The sequence below is a fragment of the Vidua chalybeata genome, chromosome 24 (genome assembly GCF_026979565.1).
Source record: "Vidua chalybeata isolate OUT-0048 chromosome 24, bVidCha1 merged haplotype, whole genome shotgun sequence".
NCBI classification, from domain to species: Eukaryota; Metazoa; Chordata; class Aves; order Passeriformes; family Viduidae; genus Vidua; species Vidua chalybeata.
In genome coordinates this window covers 528,213-550,279 of record NC_071553.1, presented here as the reverse complement: position 1 = coordinate 550,279, position 22,067 = coordinate 528,213, and the positions used below count along the sequence as shown (strand labels likewise).

The following is a 22,067-nucleotide window of genomic DNA, read 5'->3' as shown; positions in this document are numbered from 1 at the left end:
GCCCTGTCCAACCTGGCCTTCCTTCCCTCCCTCTCCCTGGCAGTTGTTGGAGCTGACAGGCAGGTTGACCCAGGAGTTCTCATGCCAAGCATCCCTGTTAGACAGGTGGAAGAGTTGGCCAAGGCAGCCCATGTCCTGTTCCCTCCCGACCAAGAGCTGTCCCCTAAACACCCCAGAGTGTGACCCCTGTTCTTGTGCTCTCGACATCCCTGGTGCTCCCTGAGAGCCTCCAACCTAAGCCAGCTGCTCCTTCCTCCAGCTGCTTCCAGCAGCTCCCAGAGTGCTGACAGCCTTTATCCCAACCCTGTGGAGTGTCTGTGTGCTCCAAAGGCTGAGCTCCACGAGCCTCTAAGTGCCAGACACACCAGCTGCTTCCAGGGTCAATCCATAGGGACAATCTCCTACACTCATGCCCAGGTCAAGCCAGAAGCCTTAAAAACAAGTATCTCAAATTCTACCAAAGTACAGCAGATTGAGGGGGATATCTGATTGCACACAGACCTACCAAGTACCTCCACAGCTGCCTCTGAGCCCTGCTTGGCAGGAATAGCTCAGTTCCCTTCCCAAGTTACTGCTCAAGGCTTGTACATGTGTTCCAGCACATTTCCTCCCACACCAGAAGCCCTTACATTGGCACCTTCCCTTCCTGGAGGAGCAGACAAAGCACCTGGAAAGAAATTAATCTAAGCTGGAAGCCTCCTGAAAACCCCAGCAGTTCCCTGAGTAGCTTCTTTCTTCCAGATTTAAATGGGATGTCTCCATCCCTGTTACTGCATCTCCAGCCTGGTTCAGCCAGAGTTCAGACAATCCACAGGGTGGAAACATTTGGGGCCAAAAGACGCCATACTACTGAGGGCAGTGGGGTGAGAGGACAGGTGGGTGTGATTCACATGGAGTCACGGAGAACCCTGGGCTCCATGGCCTGGGAAGGTTTCTCAAGTATTGTATTTTACCTGCTGATGAATCCTTAGGGACCTCAGCCGCCGTGGAGAGATGCACTCTTGGCTACAAACTTACTAAGCAGGGAATAGGTAAACCCCAGATCCTGATTAACTGCTCCAATGTAGAAAATGTGATCTTTCAGCTGAGAGAATCCTTTGCCTCCCCCAAGGCTCATTAGACAAATGGTTTAAGCAAGAGGTGGTACCAACAGTGATGGGATCCCTGTGGAGAAGGAGGGAGAGAGCTCTTTGCCTGATATGATGGGAGGAGAAAAAAAAACCCCAATTGATGCATTCATGCAGCTCTCAAGGAGGCTCTAGAAGGCATCTGCCTGCTCACAGGGTTTTCCTTGCCTCCCCTTCACTGCTTTCTCCATGGATCCCTGTGAAACACAGAGGTTGATCCTGACAACAGACATCCAACCTGCTGCTCCCAGAAGCAATTCCTGTCCCCAGAGAGCAGGAATTTCTCTGTAACTTAATGTCACTGTGATAAGCCAGCCAGGGAAGACTGAGTTTAGGTTGGACAACAGGAAAAATTTCTTCCCCAAAAGGGTTGTCCAGCCCTGGCACAGCTGCCCATGATAGTGGTGGAGTCACCAGTCCTGGAGGGATTTAAAAAAAACACGTGCATGTGGCACTTAGGGGATATGATCAATGGAGGCCTGGGCAGTGCTGGGAAAAATTTGACTCCATGATCTCAGAGGGCTTTTTCAACCTCAAAGATTATGATTTTACTGCCCAAACCAGTACATTCCTGGGTTTAAACCCCCTAAACCTCCCTCACTGCTCTCCTATCAGCCCACCACCACGTGCTGGGATTCCTGCTCAGCTGCAGATCCATGGAAATTCAGTCTCAGAGCATCCAACTCTTCTCTGTTTAACAACTTCCTCAATGCCAGGAAAACTTTTCCTGCTGTCTTGCCCTTTGCCAAGAGGCAGATGAGCAGCAATGAGGAGCAGCTCCCTGCTCCCAGCTGCTCCAGAGTTACACACCCCCAGTGAATCCTTGCCTTTTTCCCCTTCTTTGCAGTCCCACCAACAGTCATGATCCAGGGTCTGGGTTGGGTCCCACCTCCCATAGAGTCATCATGGTTGAAAAAGACCTTCAAGATCATCCATCGAAGTCCATCTCATACTGCCACTGTAACCCCATAACACCTAAATCACATCACCCAGCGAGATCCAGACACCCTTTAAACAACTCCAGGGATGGTGCCTCCACCAGCTCCCTGGGCAGCCCCTTCCAATGCCTGACCAGCCAAGCACTGAACACACTGGCAGGGTCCATTAATACACCTGAATTTCCCTGACCAGCCTCCTGGCACCTCCTCACACATTCATGGCCCATGAGCTCCACATGAGCCCAAGCTTGAGCATTCAGCCCTGGCCTGGGCTGTTGTGGGTGGCCCTGGTTCAGCTCTGCCCCAGGATTTATTCTGTGGACAGTCCTCAGATCTCGATTGATAGAATCCTGCGATGGTTTGGGTGGGAAGGGACATTAAAGATCATCTCATTCCACCACTGTGTCATGGGTAGGGGCACCTTCCACTATCCCAGGTTGCTCCAAGCCCTGTCCAACCTGACCTTGGACACTTTCAGACATGGGGCAACCACAGCTTCTCTGGGCAGCCTGGGCCAGGGCCTCACCACCCTCACAGGAAACAATTCCTTCCCAATATCTGATCTAACCCTTCCCTCTAGCAGTGGGAAGCCATTCCCCCTTGTCCTGTCCCTCCATGCCTTGTCCAAAGTCCCTCTCCAGCTCTCCTGGAGCCCCTTTAGGCACTGGAAGGGGCTCTAAGGTCTCCTTTGAACCTTCTCTTCCCCTGGAGCGTCTCTCTCCAGGCTAAACATTCCCAGCTCTCCCAGCCTGGCTCCAGAGCAGAGGGACTCCAGCCTTCTGAGCATCTCCATGGCCTCCTCTGAACTTGCTCCAGCAGCTCAACATCCTTCTGCTGCTGTTGGGTCCCAGGGGTGGAGGCAGCTCTGCAGGTGGTGTCTCACCTGACTGGGGCAGAAGGGCAGAACCCCCCTCCGTTGCTGCCCACACTGAGGGATCAGCCAATGGCTTGGGGAGTTCCTGGGCTGAGGCATATCCAGGGCTCACCCACTGACACCCCCAGGTCATTCTCCCAGGGCTGCTCCATCTGCTCACCCCCAGCCAGGATCCATCCCAGAGTCACCCTGACCCAGCTACAGCACCTGGAACTTGGCCACTTCTGAGCTTGTCCAGGTCCCTCTCAATGACTCTCTCCCTCAGGGGTGTCCCTGCCCCCTCAGCTCAGTGTCACCTACAAACCTGCTCAGGGTGCCCTAGATCCCTTCATTTGTCATTAATGAAGATATTACATAACACTGGTCCCAGTACAGACCCGAGGGACACTACTGATCCCAGTACAGATCCGTGAGGGACACCACTGTCATTAATGTCCACTGGGACTCTGAGCCATTGACCAAACTGCCTGGATGTGACCATCCAATTCCTTATCCACCTGACAGTCCACCTGTTAAATCCATCTCTCCAAAGTAGAGAAGGATACTGGGGGAGAACCATGTCAAATGGTTATAGAAGTCTAGATAAATTACATCGGTCAGTTTTCTCTCATCACTGATGGAGTGACTCCTATTGAACTTCTCATCCACCAACACCCCCAGGTCCTTCTCTTCAGGGCTGCTTCATTCATCCCCCAGCCTAGAGTTGTGCTGGAGGTCACCCCAACCCAGGGGCAAGATCTCGTCCTTGGCCTTGTTGAATTTCATGAGGTTCACACGATCCCACTTCTCCAGCCCATCCAGGTCCCTCTGGATGCCCTATCCCTTTCCTCCAGCATGTCACCCCACCAAACATCTCACTGTCAGCACCGTGTTGAGGGTGCCTCAATCCCACTTGTCCATGTCATTGACAAAGACAGCACTGGTCCCAACACTGACCCTTGGGGCACCACTTGTCACTGGTCTGCACTCAGACATACTTGTCTACAGCTGCAGACCACAACCCTTTGAGTGCCACCATCCAGCCAGTTCCTTATCCAGTGAGTGTTCCACCCATCAGATGGAACATCAGATGGTACATCAGATGTCTCTCCAGTTTTGAGACAAGGCTGTCCTGCAGGACAGTGTCAAATGCTTTGCACAGTCCAGGTAGAAGATGCCAGTTGCTCTGCTGCACCTATCAGCACTGTCACCTTGTCATACAAGGCCACCAAATTTATCAGGCACAATTTACCTTCAGAGCAGCCATGTTGGTCGTCACCAATCACCTTTTATTTTCCATGTGCCTTAGCACAGTTTCCAGAAGGATCTTCTCCATGATCTTGCACACAGACTGTGTGTGACTGATTGGCCTGTAGTGTACTGCATCTGCCTTACTTCTCTTTTGAAAAATGGGGTCAAATTTCCAATTTTCCAGTCAGTGGGAACTTCACTGAACTGCCAGAAGTTCTCAAATGTGATGGAGAATGGCTTAGGAACTTCCTCTGCCAGTTCCCTCAGGATCCATAGATGCATCTCATCAGGTCCCACAGACCTGGGCACTTTCATATTCCTTAAATACTCCTTTACTGAAGTATTTAAGATACTCCAGTAGAAGATACTTTATCTTCTCAAGCCCAGAGAAAGGAACAGAGCTGGTGAAGAGTATGGAGCATAAGTCCTCTTAGGAATGGACGAGAGAACTGGGGGGCTCAGCCTGGAGAAAAGGAGGCTCAGGGGGACCCTCTAGCTCTCCACAACTCCCTGACAGGAGGGGGCAGCCAGGGGAGGTCAGGCTCTACTCTTAGAAACAAGGACAGGACATGAGGAAATGGCATCAAGTTGTACCAGGAAAGTCTCAGGTTGGACATCAGGAGGAATTTCTTCCTGGAAGGGGTGGTCAGGCATTGAAGGGTCTTCCCAGGGAGATGATGCAGTTGTCATACCTGGAGGTGTCCAAGGAATGCCTGAATGTGGTACTCAGTGCTCTGGGCTGAGTGGCAAGATGGTTATCGGTCACAGGTTGGACAGGTTGATTACACAGGTTTGACTTGATGACCTTGGAGGGCTTTTCCAACCTTAAAGGTTCTGGAATTCCATGGTTCTCCTAGTGTGGATGGTTCTCCCAGTCCCTGCCCTTGCCCCTGCAACTCTGGCGGGGTGACTGGGTCACTTCCCAGTGAAGACTGGGGCACAAACACTGAGAAGCTCAGACTTCTCCATGTCCTGGGTAAGCAGGTGTCCCATTTCCTTCTGGAGAAGGCCCACATTTTCCCCAGTCTTCCTTTTATCACCAGTGTACCTATAGAAGCTTTTCTGTTGCCCTTGATGTCCCTGGCCAGACTTAATTCTACCAGGGTTTCAGGTTTCCTAACCTGATCCCTGGCTGCTCAGACAATCTCTCTGTATTCCTCCTAGGCTGCCTGTCTTTGCTTCCACACTCTTTGAGTTGGTCCAGGAGCTCCTTGTTCACCCTCACAGGCCTCCTGGAGTTTTTGTTAAAATTCCTCGTGCTTGGGATGTGTCACTCCTGAGCTTGGAGGTGATTCCTTAAATATGAACAAGATCTCCTGGAACCCTCTTCCCTCCAGGGCTTTATCCCATGAGACTCAACCAAGGAGATCTCTGAAGAGGCATCCTCAATCCCAGGGCTCACTGTGCCCTCGTTGTTGCCCTGAGGATCCTGAATCCACCATTCTGTTCGCTCAGCCCAGGCTGCCCTTGAGCTTCTCATTCCCTACCAAGTTGTCCTTGTTGGTGAGCACAAGGTCCAGCACAGCTCTTCTCCTTGCTGGCTCCTCTCTCACTTGGAGAAGTTTATCCTCAATGCATTCCAGAACCTCCTGGATCAATTATGCTCTCCTGTGTTGTGAACGTGACACTGCTATTGTCTGTCCAGAGCTTCATCTGATGGGTGTTCTTCGTACAGCCCCTTAAAAGCCACCCCCAGGTGGCTTCCTGGGCTGCACCTGGCAACAGCCAGATCTGGGTGAGTGCTGGGCTTGGCTATGTCAGATTTATGGTCGGACTTGATGATCTTGAGGGCCTTTTCCAATCTAAATGATCCAATGATTCTATGTCTAGGACAGACCTCTGTGGAGGTTTGTGCCTCACATAGAAATTCTGGGGCTGCTGTGGTGGGTCTCCAGTACAGGAGACAGGCACAGGAACAGTTCTGGCCAGGGACTCCAAGGCACCAGGTTTGGCTCATGTTGGCAACTTGCCCAGCACCATCTTCACTTCCTGATCTGTTCTGTCCGGCACTCACTGCCACCTCTGCTTTTGGACTCTGGAATTTCTAAAAGGTCTTCCACTGATTCTTGCCAGGAATTTGCTTGAAGTTGTAATTCATATCCTAAATCCATGGATTTTGTATGTACTTAGCACAGCAATCCTGGTGTGTAACACTTTCCCACCAGCCTGGGCTGCATTCAGGGATGTCACCAGTCACCTTCACTCCTGGGGTGACAGCCAGCATTTCCAGAACTCTTGTTCTTGTCACAGATTCTTCATAAATCGCGGGAGTTCAAGGATGAACAGGGCAGCAAAATCCAACTCGTGCTGCACATGGTGAGTCTGGATGAGGAGCAGCTCCAACAGCTTCAAGGTCCTTGGCTGTCAGAAGCCCCTTTGCTCCTCTTGGCACAACTTTCCCCCATCGGCACATCAAGAGGCTTCTCTTGGCTCTCAGTGATCCCTGCAACCTTGCACTGGTGTTGTTCCAAGGAAGAGCTCTCTCTTCCATACTTGGTTTCTGAACTGCATCAGGTGTTTTCCATCACTATACATAGGCCATTCACCTTCTTCCGTCAAATCCTGGTCACGTTTCTTCAAAATTTTGCAGTGAGGATTCTTCTCCAAACTTTATTGTCTCTACAAAAAACTCAGGCAAATGGACTACTTTGTTAGGGTAAAAGAGGTTCTGGGAGAAAGAAGATGGTGCATTGTAGAATGTCAATGCTGGAATCCTCAAGTGAAACAAGAGGATAAGAGAACTCTGCTTCATTAATTTTTTTGGAGATAATTGGAAAATAAAGGAAAGACATTTGTTAGAGAACAGTAAGTGAGCAAAGCCTGTTGGAAGAGTATCTACCAGGTGACTGCAGCACCAGACACATGACACAAGGCTGCCTCCATCTCCTTCCCAAGTCCCATTTCATCCTTTCAGGTGGGATGGAGTCGATGTCCTTCACAGTAGCCCCATGTCATGCTGTGTTTGGGATTTTGAGGAGACTGCTGATCACGCACCCATGTTTTGAGGAGGGCTCCCACGACATCCAGATTTTCTCCTTCTCTTGCTGTGCACACCCTAGCAGGCTTGGGATGGACAGGAATTTGGGGATGGACAAGAAACTGGGAAGCGACACAGCCAGGACAGTCTTCCCAGACTGATCAAAGGGATATTCCATACTACAGGAGGCCGTGCTCAGCAAATAAAAGCTTTATAAAAGCAGGAGGATGGAAGGACATTTCTGGTCACAGTATTTGTCTTCCAGGCGAATACTGTGCACACGGAGACCCCAGAAATGGCCAATCTTCTGCCTGCTGAAAGGCCGTGGTGACTGAATTCCTGATTTTACTTTCTGTGCAAGCAGCTTTTGCTTGACCTGTTAAACTCCTTTATCTCCACCCACAATTCCATTTTCCATTCTTCCGTTTTCCCACATGCCACAGGAGGGGAGCGAGTGGAGCAGGTGGGTGTCTGAGAGTTGGCCAAAGTCAATTCTGTCCCAAAACACCCATTCCATACACAGTGAGCCCATGGATACCACACTACCATCCTGACTTGCTTGTTCCACCACACTTCCCTCCTACCAAGTAATCTCAATCACTGCAGAGTTTATTTCCATTATTCACCTTCCCTCCTCACCCACCACTGCGCATCTGGTCCATGACCTTGGTCTAGCTTAAGCTCTCCTTGTTCCTGGAAGTGTCCAAGGCCAGGCTGGATGGGGCTTGGAGCAGCCTGGGATAGTGGAAGGTGTTCCTGCCCATGGCAGGGGGTAGAATGAGATCAGCTTTAAGATCCCTTACACCCCAAAGCCTTCTCTGATTCTGTGATTCTTCAGAGCAGGAACTTCATTTTCCTTCTCTTGTAAAAACCTCTCCAGCCTCTCCAATCCACTGGAATTTTTCCCACTGTGAAAACTTAAATAAATAAGTAATACGGGACTAAACTCTCCAAGAAACATCCATCCTCCACTAAAAACCTATAGATAAACTGGGCATCCATGGGATAAGCAATGAAAACCTTGCAGATGAAAATTTAATTAAAATTAAACAAAGAATAAATACAAAATTAAGGACAGTAAAAAAAAGCCTTCCATGAACGCAAATCTGCAGTGGAGTTCTGCCAGGATTGGTGATGTTTAACATAATATAAACAGACAGGAACAAAACAATAACAAACTCTGCTGGCAAAAAAAGTTATTAACTGGTGAAATGGAAACTGAAATACTGCAGAAGGAATCTGCAAGGATCAAAGACATGGACAACAGAGGACAAGGAAAGGTGTCCCTACACATACAACAGAGCACGGTGGGGAAATAAAAAGTTCTACAAAAATTAGGCTGCAAAGACAGTCTGAGAGCACATCCCCTCCTACAAGGCAAACTAAGGTACCATAACTGAAGGCAGCAAGAGACATGTTCAAACAACAACAAATTAAAAGACACCCACTGAGGATTGTTAAAGATACCATCCAGGGATAAAGAAGTCTTTTAGCTTCAAGAAATTATTATTAACAGAATTCTGTTTAAAGAAAAATACATTCCAGCCTTCCAAAACAAGCCAACGACCAAATTTCCACATTGCACAGCTGGCCATGGCCTTATAAAGGCTCACAATAATGACAGAGAGAGCCATGAATCCAAACAACTGTCACAGGGTTCCTCCTGCCTCTGTCTTCACATCTGCAAGAGGTTTCCTATAAATATCTGCACTGTTACTGTCTACAGTCTAATTCCCAGATTCTTTAAATAGCATTTATTAACCACTGACTGTTGACCTCTTCTGAAAATTAACAGTTCTCAGGAATTCATCAAAGTTCTCATGCACATGAGAAAAACAAACAAAAAAGTATCTACAACTAGGGTTTGCAATTTGCATTGGGGCTCTAAGAGCCAGGTCGTGGAATTCGAAAGGGGAACGTTTATTTGCTGAGACTAATACAGAACCCCCTCCATTCAAAATATGGGGAATATGCTGGTAAAAATGCCCTTTGTCTGTGCTCTTGGATCATGTCCCAGAAGTAGAATTTAATGGTCCAAGTCTCTTATTTCTGGCCTTTAACAAAAACCGACACTTCTCTAAATACACACATACTTCATCTAGTTCTTCCATCTACCAGAAATATTCCTTTAAGCATGGGATTTCCTCTTGAAGTCACTGAAGAGGTGATGCACGAGGTTGGGATCCCTAGCGCAGCGGTCTCAGCTCTGCTGCATTTCCCGGCGCATTTCCTCCAGCGCTGCGTTCTGCTGCCGCAGGGCCTGCTTCAGTCGCTTGATTTTTTCATCCCGTATTGTCTCATCCAGGTCCGGGGGAGCCATTGGGAAAGCATCATCTCGGAAAGAACCTTCCAGAATGGAAGTATCCTCTTCAGAAGTCACTAAAACTGAAATCCCCGGGTGGGTAGTGTCACTGTACTGGGGGAATGTGTCTTGCTCCGAGTGCCTCTCTTGGGACACTCCAAAAAACCCAGTGGGAACACTTGGCTGTGGTGAGGCTGGTGCAGGTGAAACACTCCTGTTAAGTGCACTGGAACTTGAGCTGGTGATTTCTAAACTGGGACTTGTGTCTGATTTGATCGAAGTTCTCCTCCTCTTGCCACTGTCCAACAAAGGTGAGGATTTTATTTTCCTTTTCCTAATCAAATCCTCTTCCAGATCCACAATTATCTGCACAGTTAGAAACAGACAAAATTCACTTCTGTTAAACTCAGCAACAGTTACATTATAACACCAAGTTGTCTAAGCACAAATTACAAGTTATTTGTTGCAAGCTTGGAACTGCCTGGAAGAAGTTTCTTTCAGCAAAGAACAAACATATTTTTGTGTTTGATGTTTTTCTAGCAAAGATTTCCAGTTAACAATTCCAGACACTGAAATCCTTCCTTAGTCAATGCTGCATGTCTGCCTTTCCTGGCCACGTCCATCATCTTCTGTGGCTGTTTAAGTTAACACTACTGCAGGACAAGAACTTCCTAATTTGATGGGAAAATTCAGTGTAGAAGAATTCTTCATGTCTACATTTCCAAAACCTCAATCTGAGGAGTAATGTCCTTTATCAGACTAAATTCCTCATAGATCTTTTATTATTTGAATCATGGAATCACATCCTAGTTTGAGTTCCGAGACCTTGTGACCATTATGACCATTATGAACATTGAGACTTTATGAACATTATGACCATTCCATTCCACCCCCTGCCATGGGCAAGCATACCTTCCATGAGGCCAGGTTGCTCCAAGCTCCATCCAAGCTGGCCTTGGACACTTCTAAGGGATGGGTTAATGCTAATGTTAAGAGCAGCCATGGATCTGCTCAATTATTATCACAAAATTAGTAAACGTGAGAAAGTCTTTGACTGAGTTGAGTAGAATCACATAGAAGAAAATGTAGCTGAATGGAAATACTTAGATGGATAAAATCCTTTCCATGCATTAACATGGAAATTCTTTCTTCCAGAAGTACTCAAGCAATGACAAAGTTTGTAACAACACTTGCAATTCTAAAGATTGGACAGATCCAAAATAAATTTCTTTTAATTTCAAGTAAACCCATTCTTCTGCCTGTACCCACTGCACTGCTAGACAAACATAACCATCTGCAGAGGCTTAAATATGAATAAGGATCCCCAGGTCAGGTCCCTATTCCAACAAGGACCATCACCATAATAGTAGGGGGAGTCTTCTCAAAAGCATTTGTTGTTCAAGTTTCCTCCAGCAGAACCCAAAATTGAGAATAAAAATTCCTAGAAGGTGCTTGAGTCACAGAAATCTCAAGCAAGTTCTAGGAACAATTCTCATAAAGATCCCAACAACTCCTGACTCTCCTGGTGAATCTAGAGGTGGGAGGCTCCAAACACCCCCAGCTCTGTACTGACTAAACATAGGCTGCCTTATGTGCTTAGCACTGAAAAATCCCAGGTACCTTTTCTTCTTTAACATATTCTTGATGATGACTCATTACTTCCACATCCAATAAGGATGAACTGCAAGACTCATTTTTCCTTTCCAAGCTGTCACTGGAACAAACCCTTTCTTCTGGATTCTCACAGAAGACCCTTAATGGTACTCTCGTAAGGTAAACTCTCTCCTCCTTAAAGAGACCAAATTTTTTCCTTAATTCCAAGTATTGTCTCCAGTGTGGGTGCTCTTGGTGTTTGATTTGAATAATCTTTTCCGGTGAATCCATCTTTACACATTTGATCTGAAATACAGGAACAGTGAAAGAGCCATCAATCACTCTCTCACTACATATATCTATAAATAGATAACATATATTAATATACAAAAAGTAGGTACTAGAAAGACAGGTGAACATTTATTTTGTCTGCCATTCTCCAAGAGCTACATTTAACACAGGTAACATTTGACAAAGATAAGCCGATTTTGATAAATTATATGCAAATTATCGTAAGTCTAACACTCGTTATTTAACACACCAAGTACATTGTAGAACATCCTGAAAATGTCCAGGCCAACTAGAAACCACAGAAATAAAAGAAGCAACAAGAGAATCACTTGTTCTACCCTTTCAAAGTACCAAAGAAAGAGAAGGGGAGAGCAGGTAGTGTCTACTACTCTGCAGTCCAGGGCTTTGCAAATTTAGGGACAAGAACACCAAATTTGCTGAGCTATTTCTCACCAAGGTTAAAGCAAATGCAAATGCTGAGACTCGGCATCACACAGCACTGAAGAAAATAAATGATATTTCAACCATTTTTCAGGTGACAAACAATCAAAAAACTAAGTCTTAGAATCTGTTGCAACAATTAAATGTCTAAAATTTGCAAAAATACACTTAGCTGACACTTCTGTTCTTCCTGGACAACACAAATGATTTTTGGATTTTTCTCTTTGGAGACCTCTGGAGCTACTAAAAACAAGACCCCCACTCCTTTGTGGGGATTTTGGGGATTGGAGGCTTACAACTTTTAACGTATTTTCAACATCATGACCTTAAAATATGTCAATGCAGCCATTAAGGATCTCAAGAGTTCCTTCTGCCTGGCATGGACCCAGGAAGGAAGGAGGTGGACCCTCCCCACCAGGGCAGGGGAGGAAGGAAACACAGCTCCTGCCCATGGCTGTCAGAGTGAGCGGAACCTGGAGCTGACAGTGCCGCACCAGAGCTGTCTCTGGAGGACAAATTCTGCTCTTCCAACTTATTTGCCTCTTGTGAAGCCACAGACTTGTCCTTCTCTACCCTATATCACCCCTACAGCCCTAAGGTTGTGCTGTAAGCATGCGGCATCAATATCTAAGAGCTCAAACCATGAACAGCCTCCCTGGAGTTCAGTTATTGCTGACCATTTATCTTGGGAGGAAATCAAAAGCCACATTTCCTCTGCCCCTTTCTTTTCTATGAATTTCTCAATTGCACAGTGCAAAATTATTGGGGAAAAGGCATTTATTGACTAGAACCAACCTTAGAGCAGCATTTCCAGGATACCTGGTTTCTAAAATGTGTGAACTCATCAAGAGTCATTTCATCCACCTAAAACCAGGACCACAGAACCACTGACCAGACACTGAGCAGCATGTCTATGATTTATTACCTTTGGCCAGTCTTCACTGACAGCACATTCCTGCTTAGCCTGAGGTAACACAGCCCCTGCTGCTCTTGGGGAATGACTCATGTCTTTGCCATTTTGCCACACACTTTCCTGCATTCCTACTGGTGGAACTGAGATCACTTCACTGCAAGAAATGCTCTTGGTGAAGGGCAAACTCTGTCTCTGGATTACAGTGGGATCCTGCTGATTAGCATTTGGTGCCAGCAGAGATGCAGGTGTGGATTTTAAGTCATTTCTTAAGCTAACTGGTGATGAATTTTTGGAAACTGTACATGGTTTTGGGTCTTTCTGAGACAGCACCACTCCTTTGCTTTTTGACAACACCAGATTCACCACTTTACTGGTTATTTTATTGACTTCAGTAGAATCAATTTGCTTGGGTGTCTCCTTTTTAAGTAAAGCATCAGAAGAGGAAGATGTCTGTTTGTCAGCCTGGGCTGACAGAACATCAGAGCCTCTTTTGGTCAATAAATAGACTTTTCCATTGTACATGACCAGAGCATTATCTTTTAAAGGTGTGATTTTGGTTTGGCTTCCACCAGGACCATTAGAACAGAGTGGCAAAATATTTGCAGGGTTAACTTCTACATTCTTCGTGTCTGACAAAGTTTTCAGGATCTTGGAAGCCACATTATTTGAAGACTTTACAGGGATAAGACAAGCTGCTGAGAGCGAGGCAGTTTCTTGCACAATCCATTTCATGGGAGACTGCTGGCACTGCTGCCCCTCGGATGTGACTGGCTCGGGAGAAGAATCAGATCCCTTTTGGGCAGCTGTCACTATCAGTGTCTTTGAAACTTCCGTGGCAATTTTGGGACAAAAGCTCTGCAAGCGCTTGGGCAGGACTTGGGAGGTTTTCACTGTGTTCACGGGTGACACGTAAATCACCGTCGGTGTTTTTGTACTGTCAGCCCCTCCAGACACATTGGTGGCTGCAGCTGCCAGGATTTTTTGCTGTATTGCAGGTGGCAAAAGAGATGCTGGAACAGATTTCACTTCTGCATCAGCTGGAATCTGGAGGTGGTGTCCGGAGGGCAGCACTGGAGACTTGACAGTCACTGGGAGGGGTTTGGTGTTCACCACCATGTAGGTTGTGCTGTTCTGGTGAGAGGAGCTTGTGATGGCCACGTTCTGCAAGGACACTCCATCCATGGACACAGAGCTGCTCTGGGCATTGGCAGGTGCACTTGGAATCAAGCTTTCCTTTTCAGAACCTGCCCTAGCACTTTCCTGCTCGTCTAATGTCCTCGTAAGAATAATCTTTCCAGGATTAGAAGGCTGAAAAATCGGTATCTTAACAGATGAAGGTGCAGCAGTATTGCCAATCTGTGTCTTAAAAGTAAGATGGACTGGGCTAGAAACATCTGCGTTAGAATTATTTGGCATGGCTGGAGACTGAACTATTGGCACAAAGCTTCCAGAAGTTTTAGAAATGGGAAGCAATTTCAGAAGGTTTTTTCCATCTGGTCCCGTTGTCTGAATGACTCGGTACATACAGCCTGCAATGCTTAACAAAGAAAAAGGAAAAGAGAGAAAAATGAAAGGCAGTGTAAGTGAATAAGCATAGGTACTTTAATTCACGAGCATCAGTGAACTCTACACCCAGGGCTGAAGCAGATTAACTCCTGTAAATGCCTGAGCTAATCTGCAGGAGCTTCCTACTGACCTACCCAGGTTTCCATTTCAGACCACCTCAGACTGTCCGAAAATAGTGTCCAACTTCAACACTCTAGAGTAGCAAGAAATGGCATCTTTTTCAGATTAAATGTAAGTTAAAAGACCCCAGGAAACACCTCACATTACCTCTGCTTCCCCTCATGGGGCCTTTCAATTTGAAAATGAAACCACTACCTCGCAATTTCCCAGAGAAGCCATATTTTTCCCTTTCCCACCTCCCTGTTACTATTCATATCCTTCCTGAGTGCTATGAACTATGAATTTCAGGGACATTTCAGGAAAATACAGGCAGAGTAGTTGCATGGCAAGATGGAAGCAGGAATTACTTCAGATACAACAAAGGAATTTGGAAGCATATGTGTTTATCTTGTGGAACAGGTGGCTTCTGTGCCTCCATCGCACCTGCCTGGCCATTCTTGAGGCAGATACAGATCGCAGAGGTGGTTCATCCTCAAAGAGATGGAAAACCCTCAAATACTACTGGGTTATAAACATTTTTGAGAACAGAAGTCTAAGTCTGGGAAGGAAAAGGCTTCGAAACCAAGGAGGAACACATGGAAACAGCACTAGGGACATTTCAAAGAGAAAACAGAGATTTCTTGCAGGTAAGGTAAGAACTCACTAAGAGACTGACAGATCTTGTCAAAATACAAGTTAGTTGTGACTGTTCCAAATGCCAAGGTTTTCTGAGTCCATGGCAAGACAAAGAACCTTTTCCACTCCAGGGGAGTTTGCCCAAAACAGGCTCTTCTGCAAAGAGCTGGACTATGAGAACAATCTACTGCCCAAAGCACTGCAGAGACACGTGGGCAAACAGAGCTGCCCTCACTGGAATGAAAAGACCAAATCACTGGAAGTTATTTCCTGACAGCAGATCCAGAGTGATCAAAAGGCAGAGTTGCCAACTTCACCTGGAGTCGCCAAGAGCACCAGCTCCATCCCATTGACCTCCTACGTCAATAAATGCCTTGGGAAGACGAACATGGGAGTAGTTCCCAGTCCCATCCCAATGACATCAGTGCTGTGTTCTGCTTTCTGTCAGGTAGTTTTGAAACCAGCATTTTTTCTGTCTTTTCAGGCTTCTGACTCAGCTTAGAGCAGTGCCTTGGAGAGCTCTGTCCTGCATCCCACCACTGTGTCTGTTCAGGAGTCAGCCAACCTTTGCCTTTTCCCATCAAGTGGGAAGTCACAGGAATGCTCTTCACTCCCAAAGCTGGGCAGCTGCTGCTGGGGGTCCCATTCCCCTGGGGACTGACACAAATAGCCCACTACTGTCTGCCCAACACACAAAGGCATCAGGGACACAGAGCTTTCCTTGCTGTGACCTTGGATTTAACTCCCACACCTAGTATTTTGGTACAATGCCTCATTTCTGGACACAATGTGTGAAAATTGAGATTTTTACATGAGGTATCAGTGCAGTGGACAGGAAATTCTGCAGTACTTTTGTTTTTAAGGTATTGAAAATTAAAATATGGGCAATATATCACACAGTTCCTAATGGAAGCAGTCATTAAAGGGCTTAGGCGCAAAATGGAATTGGATGCTTTGGAATCAGAAATGAGACTTGAGATGGACTAGCACTGACAGGTAACAATCCGACAAAAAACAGTTTTGCTCGAATGAAGAGGAAGTAGAAATATTTGTGTGTTTGAACATAATTAAAGCAGAGAAAAAAGACTTTTGGAGAACTTTAAACCTTCTAGCACTACTGACAATACAAATGAGGTACAGCAGCAGCTCCTGGACAACATTTTGTCTGTTCTGTGCTTTGAATCTCTCAACACTTCTTTCATAACTTCATGATCTACAGCCACAATTTGCTTCTATATATAAGAAGTAAAGGCAAATTCAGAAGGATTTTTTCAGCAAGTCCCACAAACGTGGAAGTGCTGAACAGAGAAACAGGCACTTACCTGCACCCCCTACTAACTATGGTTGCAAACTGGCACCAAGAAGAAACCTCCAAAGAGGCTTGTTCCTCCACCTGTCAAAGCAAGGGGACACTTCTAACTTTTGGGCAAGAGAAGGGGGAGCAGATCAGAGGGGGAGGAAGCAAGAAAAACAGGGAGAGATGAGTTGACGATGTATTTGCATCAATGTGTTCCTCTGCCAGTTTCCAGCGCTCACCTCCTCATTCCACCTGGAATCACCACTCACCACCAGCTCAATGGACTTAAAAACTGGTTTTGACTGTGCTACAAACAGGAACTTTAAAAGTAGACTGGGAGAAAAAGCACCAATGAACGTATGAGTAAAAAATCTCATTTGCCTGAATTTCAGATCATTCTGCTTTTAATGATTACAGAAGGCAACTGTAGCTTTTTATCTCCATGAAAAAGAGCAAGGCACCCCAAAATCATAATTGTCTAGGGAAAAAACATTCTTTAACTTGAAACAAATATCAGGTATTTACATGTTTGGAGAATGACAAAAAGCTAAAGGATAGGCAAGAGAGAAGGAAAGATCAGTAAGATATTGAGAAGTGGAATTCACACATATTTACTCAAACAACAGAGGAGAGAAAGAATCACGGCAAATCTTTTTAGCTCTCTAAGTTGAAAAGGCTTCATTGCAACAATTTCACATCATAAAGCTTTTCCCAGGTGAAGTTTCATGTTACCAGAATAAAATAAAGTACTGTCCCCATACATTTTTGAGTGATGAAGAGGAGAGTTAGAACTTGTTTTGCTTCAGTCTTCAAGGTCATTGCTTCCTTGAATTAATGAATTTTTAAGAATGTCTTAAGCAGAATGAAAAAAACTCCCTCAGTATCCCCTTTTTAGGGTGTCAAATTAATTTGGTTAAAGAACAGGTTAATTTCTTTTCCTAGGAAAAAAAAAATCTGTATCATTCCAGGTTGTCCTTGGGGACTTCTCCCATAGTTATTGAAGTAAGTTTTCTTTCTCCTCTTCATCCTCCTTTGCTTCCAACTCCATAAGAATATATCTCCTCAAGTCTCATATACGAACACTCAGAAATAACTGTCTTGTTATGATACTTTAGAAAGGCCTAAGGCAGATCCATGAACAAACCTTGAGGGAAATAAGCTCACAGAAGACCAAAAAAAATGGCAGACTGGAAAAAAAAAACTTATTTAACATCACCAGAGAAATTATCAAAATCAATAAAAACAATCAAATAAAATTCTGTGACATTCACAGAGGGACCTTCAACCAGATCACATTTTTTTGACCCAAAAAGAAGATTTCTTTTGGAGAACAGTCTATGTGTGGCAACATCGACACCTCCCTATGGATGTGGCATTAAGGAAGGCAAGAAAGCAGAAAGAACAGAAAGAAACTGGGAGATTTATTTCTTTACTTACTTATTTCAAAACAGAAAAAATAAAAAGAATAATCTACATTTCCTTCAGTTCACCAGAATTCCTGTTTTCTTGACCAGACACACCAGTTTTATTGTCCAAACTTCTCTCTCTGTTCATTACTATCAGTAAGCAGCACAAAACACAAAATACTGAGTATTCAAACTTCACCTTCTGTCCTTTATGCATGCATTAATAAAACCACCCTTGGAATATTTTCAGGAAATAGAATATTTATTTCTGCCAAATAAATTCATTCACCAAATCCAGTACAAACACCAGCACATGATTCCCACAGAAATCCTGACAGTGCCATTAAAAAATGCATCAGTGGACACCAAAGACACAGACTGGCTCAGTTTTCCTGAAAAGTTGTCAGAAGGAGCAATGAGCTACTTTTCCATCTGCCTTCACTCCCAACTGTTCCTAGATGAAAGGCACAACTTTCATGTACAAATGTGAATAAATAACCAGGGACTATGGGCCACTCCAGAGAACCAAAAGAATTTATTTTAATGGGTTCAGTTGGATCCAGGAAGTGGCAAAGTACCTATTTCTTGTCAACTGGAAACATGCACCTGGGGACAAAGTAAAATTAATTGATGATTGTAGTTGATACATATTTATTTGATACAGCTGCATTCATTCCATGGATTATATGAAAACTGTAATAAAATAATAATAGTAATGATGATAATAAATATATAGTAACATATAATCTAGATAATATACAATAACCATAATTATTATCATTATCATCATCTAAAGGAAATCAAGAAATTGATGTTGAATTTGGAGGAATTCTGACCAGAATTTCAGTTCAAGCCATCTCATGATGTGAGGTTTTATCCTAAATCAGAAATTTTCCATAATGGCAGATAAAAACCTTTCTGTTTGACAGCAATTGTTTCTGGGAACTCTTTTCATCCACTGTGTAATATTCCCTGGAGTAGAGGTAATTGTGGATGTGCAAACTGCCAGGAAACACCCCCTGTGCTCGATCATCAACCACAGCTCTCCTGATCCATGACCAAATCCTCCTCCACCACAAAACCTCTGGTAGAATCTGTAACCATCACGAACACCCAACATGGATCCCACGGCAGCCTCGGGATTCAGAAATCACCCAGAACTCATCCCTGAACACACAAAGCACCCTGAGAACTCCTGAGAGACAAGGAAAGGCATCAGGAGCCAAACCATGGCTGGAGCCGCTGGGCCTGCTGAGCTCGGCAGCAGACTTGAGCAGTGAAACTGACCCAGAGAGCCCAGGGAAGGGAACGGAGCAGGGGAAGGGACTGGAGCACCAGGAGCGGCTGAGGGAGCTGGGAGGGCTCAGCCTGGAGAAAAGGAGGCTCAGGGGGGACCTCCTGGCTCCGCACAACTCCTGACAGGAGGGGACAGCCCGGAGGAGTCGGGCTCTGCTCCAGGGAACAGGGACAGGAGGAGAGGGAACGGCCTCAGCCTGGGCCAGGGCAGGCTCAGCTTGGATACTGGGGAAAATTTCTTCAAGGGAAGGGTGGCCAAGCATTGGAAAAGACTCCTCGAGGTGCAGTCACCATCCGTGGAAGTGTTAAAAAAATGAGTGGATGAGGCACTTGGGTACGTGGGTTTGTGGTGAATGCGGCAGTGCTGGGGGAATGGTTGGATTCATTGATCCTTAAGAGCTTTTCCAACGGAAATAATTCCGCGAAAGGTTCAACTCCTCTCACATCCCCACTCCCCCTTTCCCGGCTACCTCCAGCACACACCACCCTCACCTCGATGTGGCCGCAGTGACAACAAACACCAAGAGCCCCCGACACCAAAACACAACCAAAACACAACCAAAACACAAGTGGCGTCAAGCCAGAGACGGCACCGCACGCGGGACGGAGTTGGAAGTGCCCCTGGCCGCTCCGCTCCGCCTGGAATGGGAACGGGAAAAGGAGACAAGGAAGGAAGGGAAGAAGGAAAAGGACAAGGAAAGGATGCGATAGAGAGGGATAAGAAAAAGATGAGAAAGGAAGGGAGAATAAAGGAATGGAGTGAAAGGGAACGAACAGGACACCGCCCCCCGCCCGTCCCACCGGGGACGGCACTGTCCCCGCCCTCCCGTTTCCGGCCACGGGTCCCGGCAGGGCGGCGAGCGGAGGGACCGTACCTGGCGGGGCGTCCCTGCGAGCCGGACCCCCGGGCCCGCCCGTCCTCACAGCTGCGGCCGCCGCTCAGGGCTCCGCGACATGGCGGGGCGGCCCCGCCGCGGCTCCGCATGCGCGTCACTTCCGCTCGCCCCGCCCCTGCCGCCGCCGCTTCCGGGACCCCGCTTCCGGGAAGGGGCGCCGCCCGGCGGCCACGAACGGCACCGCGGGGGTGGCGCTTCCGGTGCGGGCGGAAACGGCGGGGCGGGGCCGGGGGGCGGCGCCGGCACCGCCGGCCCGGGCGGGCCTGAGCCACGGCCCGGCCGCGGGACAGCGCTACTGAGCGCGGGCGGGCGTTTACATGCGCAATTTGCATATGCAAATCTGTGTTATCATGTATGCAAGGACAGGTGTCTGTCGGAGAGAGTGGGGTGAATATATTACACACGTGAGAAGCGTTGTGTGCTGCCGGTGAGCTTTATATGTAATATATGTTATGTAATATACAAAATTAATAATAAAATATAATAGGTCATCTAATATAATAATTATATAGTTGTATAATTATAATTAATCGTGGTAAAATAATGAATTGAAATAAAAGTCATAAATAATGAAATTTATAATCAAATATAATGAAAATATACCATTATTATATTTTTGTAAAATATATCATTATTATATTTTTATCATTTATTATATATTATTGTATATTTATAATATATTATTATATATCTATCATTATTATATTTTTGTATTTTACAGATGCTATGAAAAGGGGCATCTGAGGCTGCACAGACTACAAATATACATGTGTACATAAAAGGAGACTGTGTGAGGCTGTGATACATATACATCTATGCATATATGTAGATATATGTAATATATAATTAAAGATAATGTTGTAATATAGCAACATGTATGGTACCCAACAGGAAACAATACCATGACACTGTGGGATATAACAGTAAATATAAGTACAAATAATACACTACATAACACATGTCAGATATAAAATACCCTGTGCATTTTGTTATATGTTCTGGGTTATTACAGTTACATAAAGAAATGAAAAAGTGCCTGGGAGTGGGTGCATTCGCAGAGTATAAATGTCTGTGTATAAAATGGTGAGAGAGTGAAAATAACACAAATCACACCATATATTGTTGAGTGCTCTATGGTGTAACATTAGGATAAAAGGAGACTGTATAACACATGGGCCTATAGATAAGAATGTATGTGTATGAATACATGTACTAAAAGTATTTATATATTATGTAAATATTAGATATATAAGACATATTTATTATATGTTTGTTATGTTTGTTATGTTATATTATATTATATTATATTATATTATATTATATTATATTATATTATATTAGTGAAATTTGTCAGGTTGACAAGGTGGGAATTGGTCACGGGTTGGACTCGATGGTCCTGGAGGGCTTTTCCAACCTCAACGATTCCATGACTTGCAGTGTCAGACTCTCTACGCCACGGAAGGTAAGAGTTTCAAAATCACCTGCTAGAATTTACTTCCACCAACTATAAATTGCCAAGGTGACACGAAATGCTGGGGGCACATTTGGCTGTTCTCCACAGGCGGAGGAGCAGCTTTGGCAGCCATGTCCCTCCCTCTGTGTCGCCAGGCTCGTTCTCCTTCCTTGGCAGGGGTGAGCCCTGTGGCTTGGATGCTGAACCAGGACCACGTCAGTCCGCACCCTAACTCCCCAGAGCTGCTTCCCCACCCTACAGCCAACACACTGACAGTCACCAGTGGGGCCAAACATGGTGCTCCATGTCACATTATCCATGAAGACAGGCCAGGATGGATGGGCTTGGAGCACCCTGGGATAGTGGAGTATGTCCCTGCCCATGGCAGGGGGTGGGACAGGATGAGCTTTCAAGTCTCTCCCAAACCAAACCAGTCTGGGGTTCTGGGATTCTGAGATGTTACAAAACTGCTTGAGACCTTTCTTGTCACTGATTTTCATGTTGCTCCTTGGGAACAGACTGAAAGACCCTTTCATATTCCTCTCTCTTGCCCCATGGCCAGGATCACAGAATCCCAGAATCACTTAGGTTGAAAAAGACTTCCAAGATCATCAAATCCAACCCGTGACCAGTCACCAGCTGAACAAGACCACTGAGTGCCACAAGCAGTCAATCCTTGAAAATATCCAAGGACAATGACTCTACCACCAATGCATCCCCCATTTCCCCCCT

At 45.8% G+C, this 22,067-nt stretch overlaps 1 protein-coding gene and 1 long non-coding RNA gene across 3 annotated transcripts; one reads left to right on the top strand and one right to left on the bottom strand.

Moving 5' to 3' along the window:
• Positions 1–8,163: 8,163 nt before the first annotated feature.
• LRIF1 (ligand dependent nuclear receptor interacting factor 1) lies at positions 8,164–19,966 on the bottom strand. Of its 2 annotated transcripts, XM_053963919.1 has the most exons (5): positions 19,862–19,917; positions 16,310–16,380; positions 12,699–14,223; positions 11,069–11,347; positions 8,164–9,814 (listed from the first exon to the last, which is right to left on the bottom strand). In XM_053963919.1, the coding sequence occupies exons 3-5, from the start codon at positions 14,208–14,210 to the stop codon at positions 9,347–9,349; spliced, it is 2,259 nt and encodes a 752-aa protein (XP_053819894.1). In that variant the 5' UTR covers positions 14,211–14,223; positions 16,310–16,380; positions 19,862–19,917; the 3' UTR covers positions 8,164–9,346. The 2 variants fall into 2 exon arrangements, with proteins under 2 accessions (XP_053819894.1, XP_053819895.1); XM_053963920.1 differs by lacking the exon at positions 16,310–16,380 and having other exon boundaries at positions 19,862–19,966.
• Positions 19,967–20,122: 156 nt separating this feature from the next.
• LOC128799678 (uncharacterized) lies at positions 20,123–21,140 on the top strand. The gene is made up of 2 exons (XR_008434799.1): positions 20,123–20,309; positions 20,604–21,140. It is a non-coding gene; the product is annotated as an uncharacterized LOC128799678 (long non-coding RNA).
• Positions 21,141–22,067: the final 927 nt, after the last annotated feature.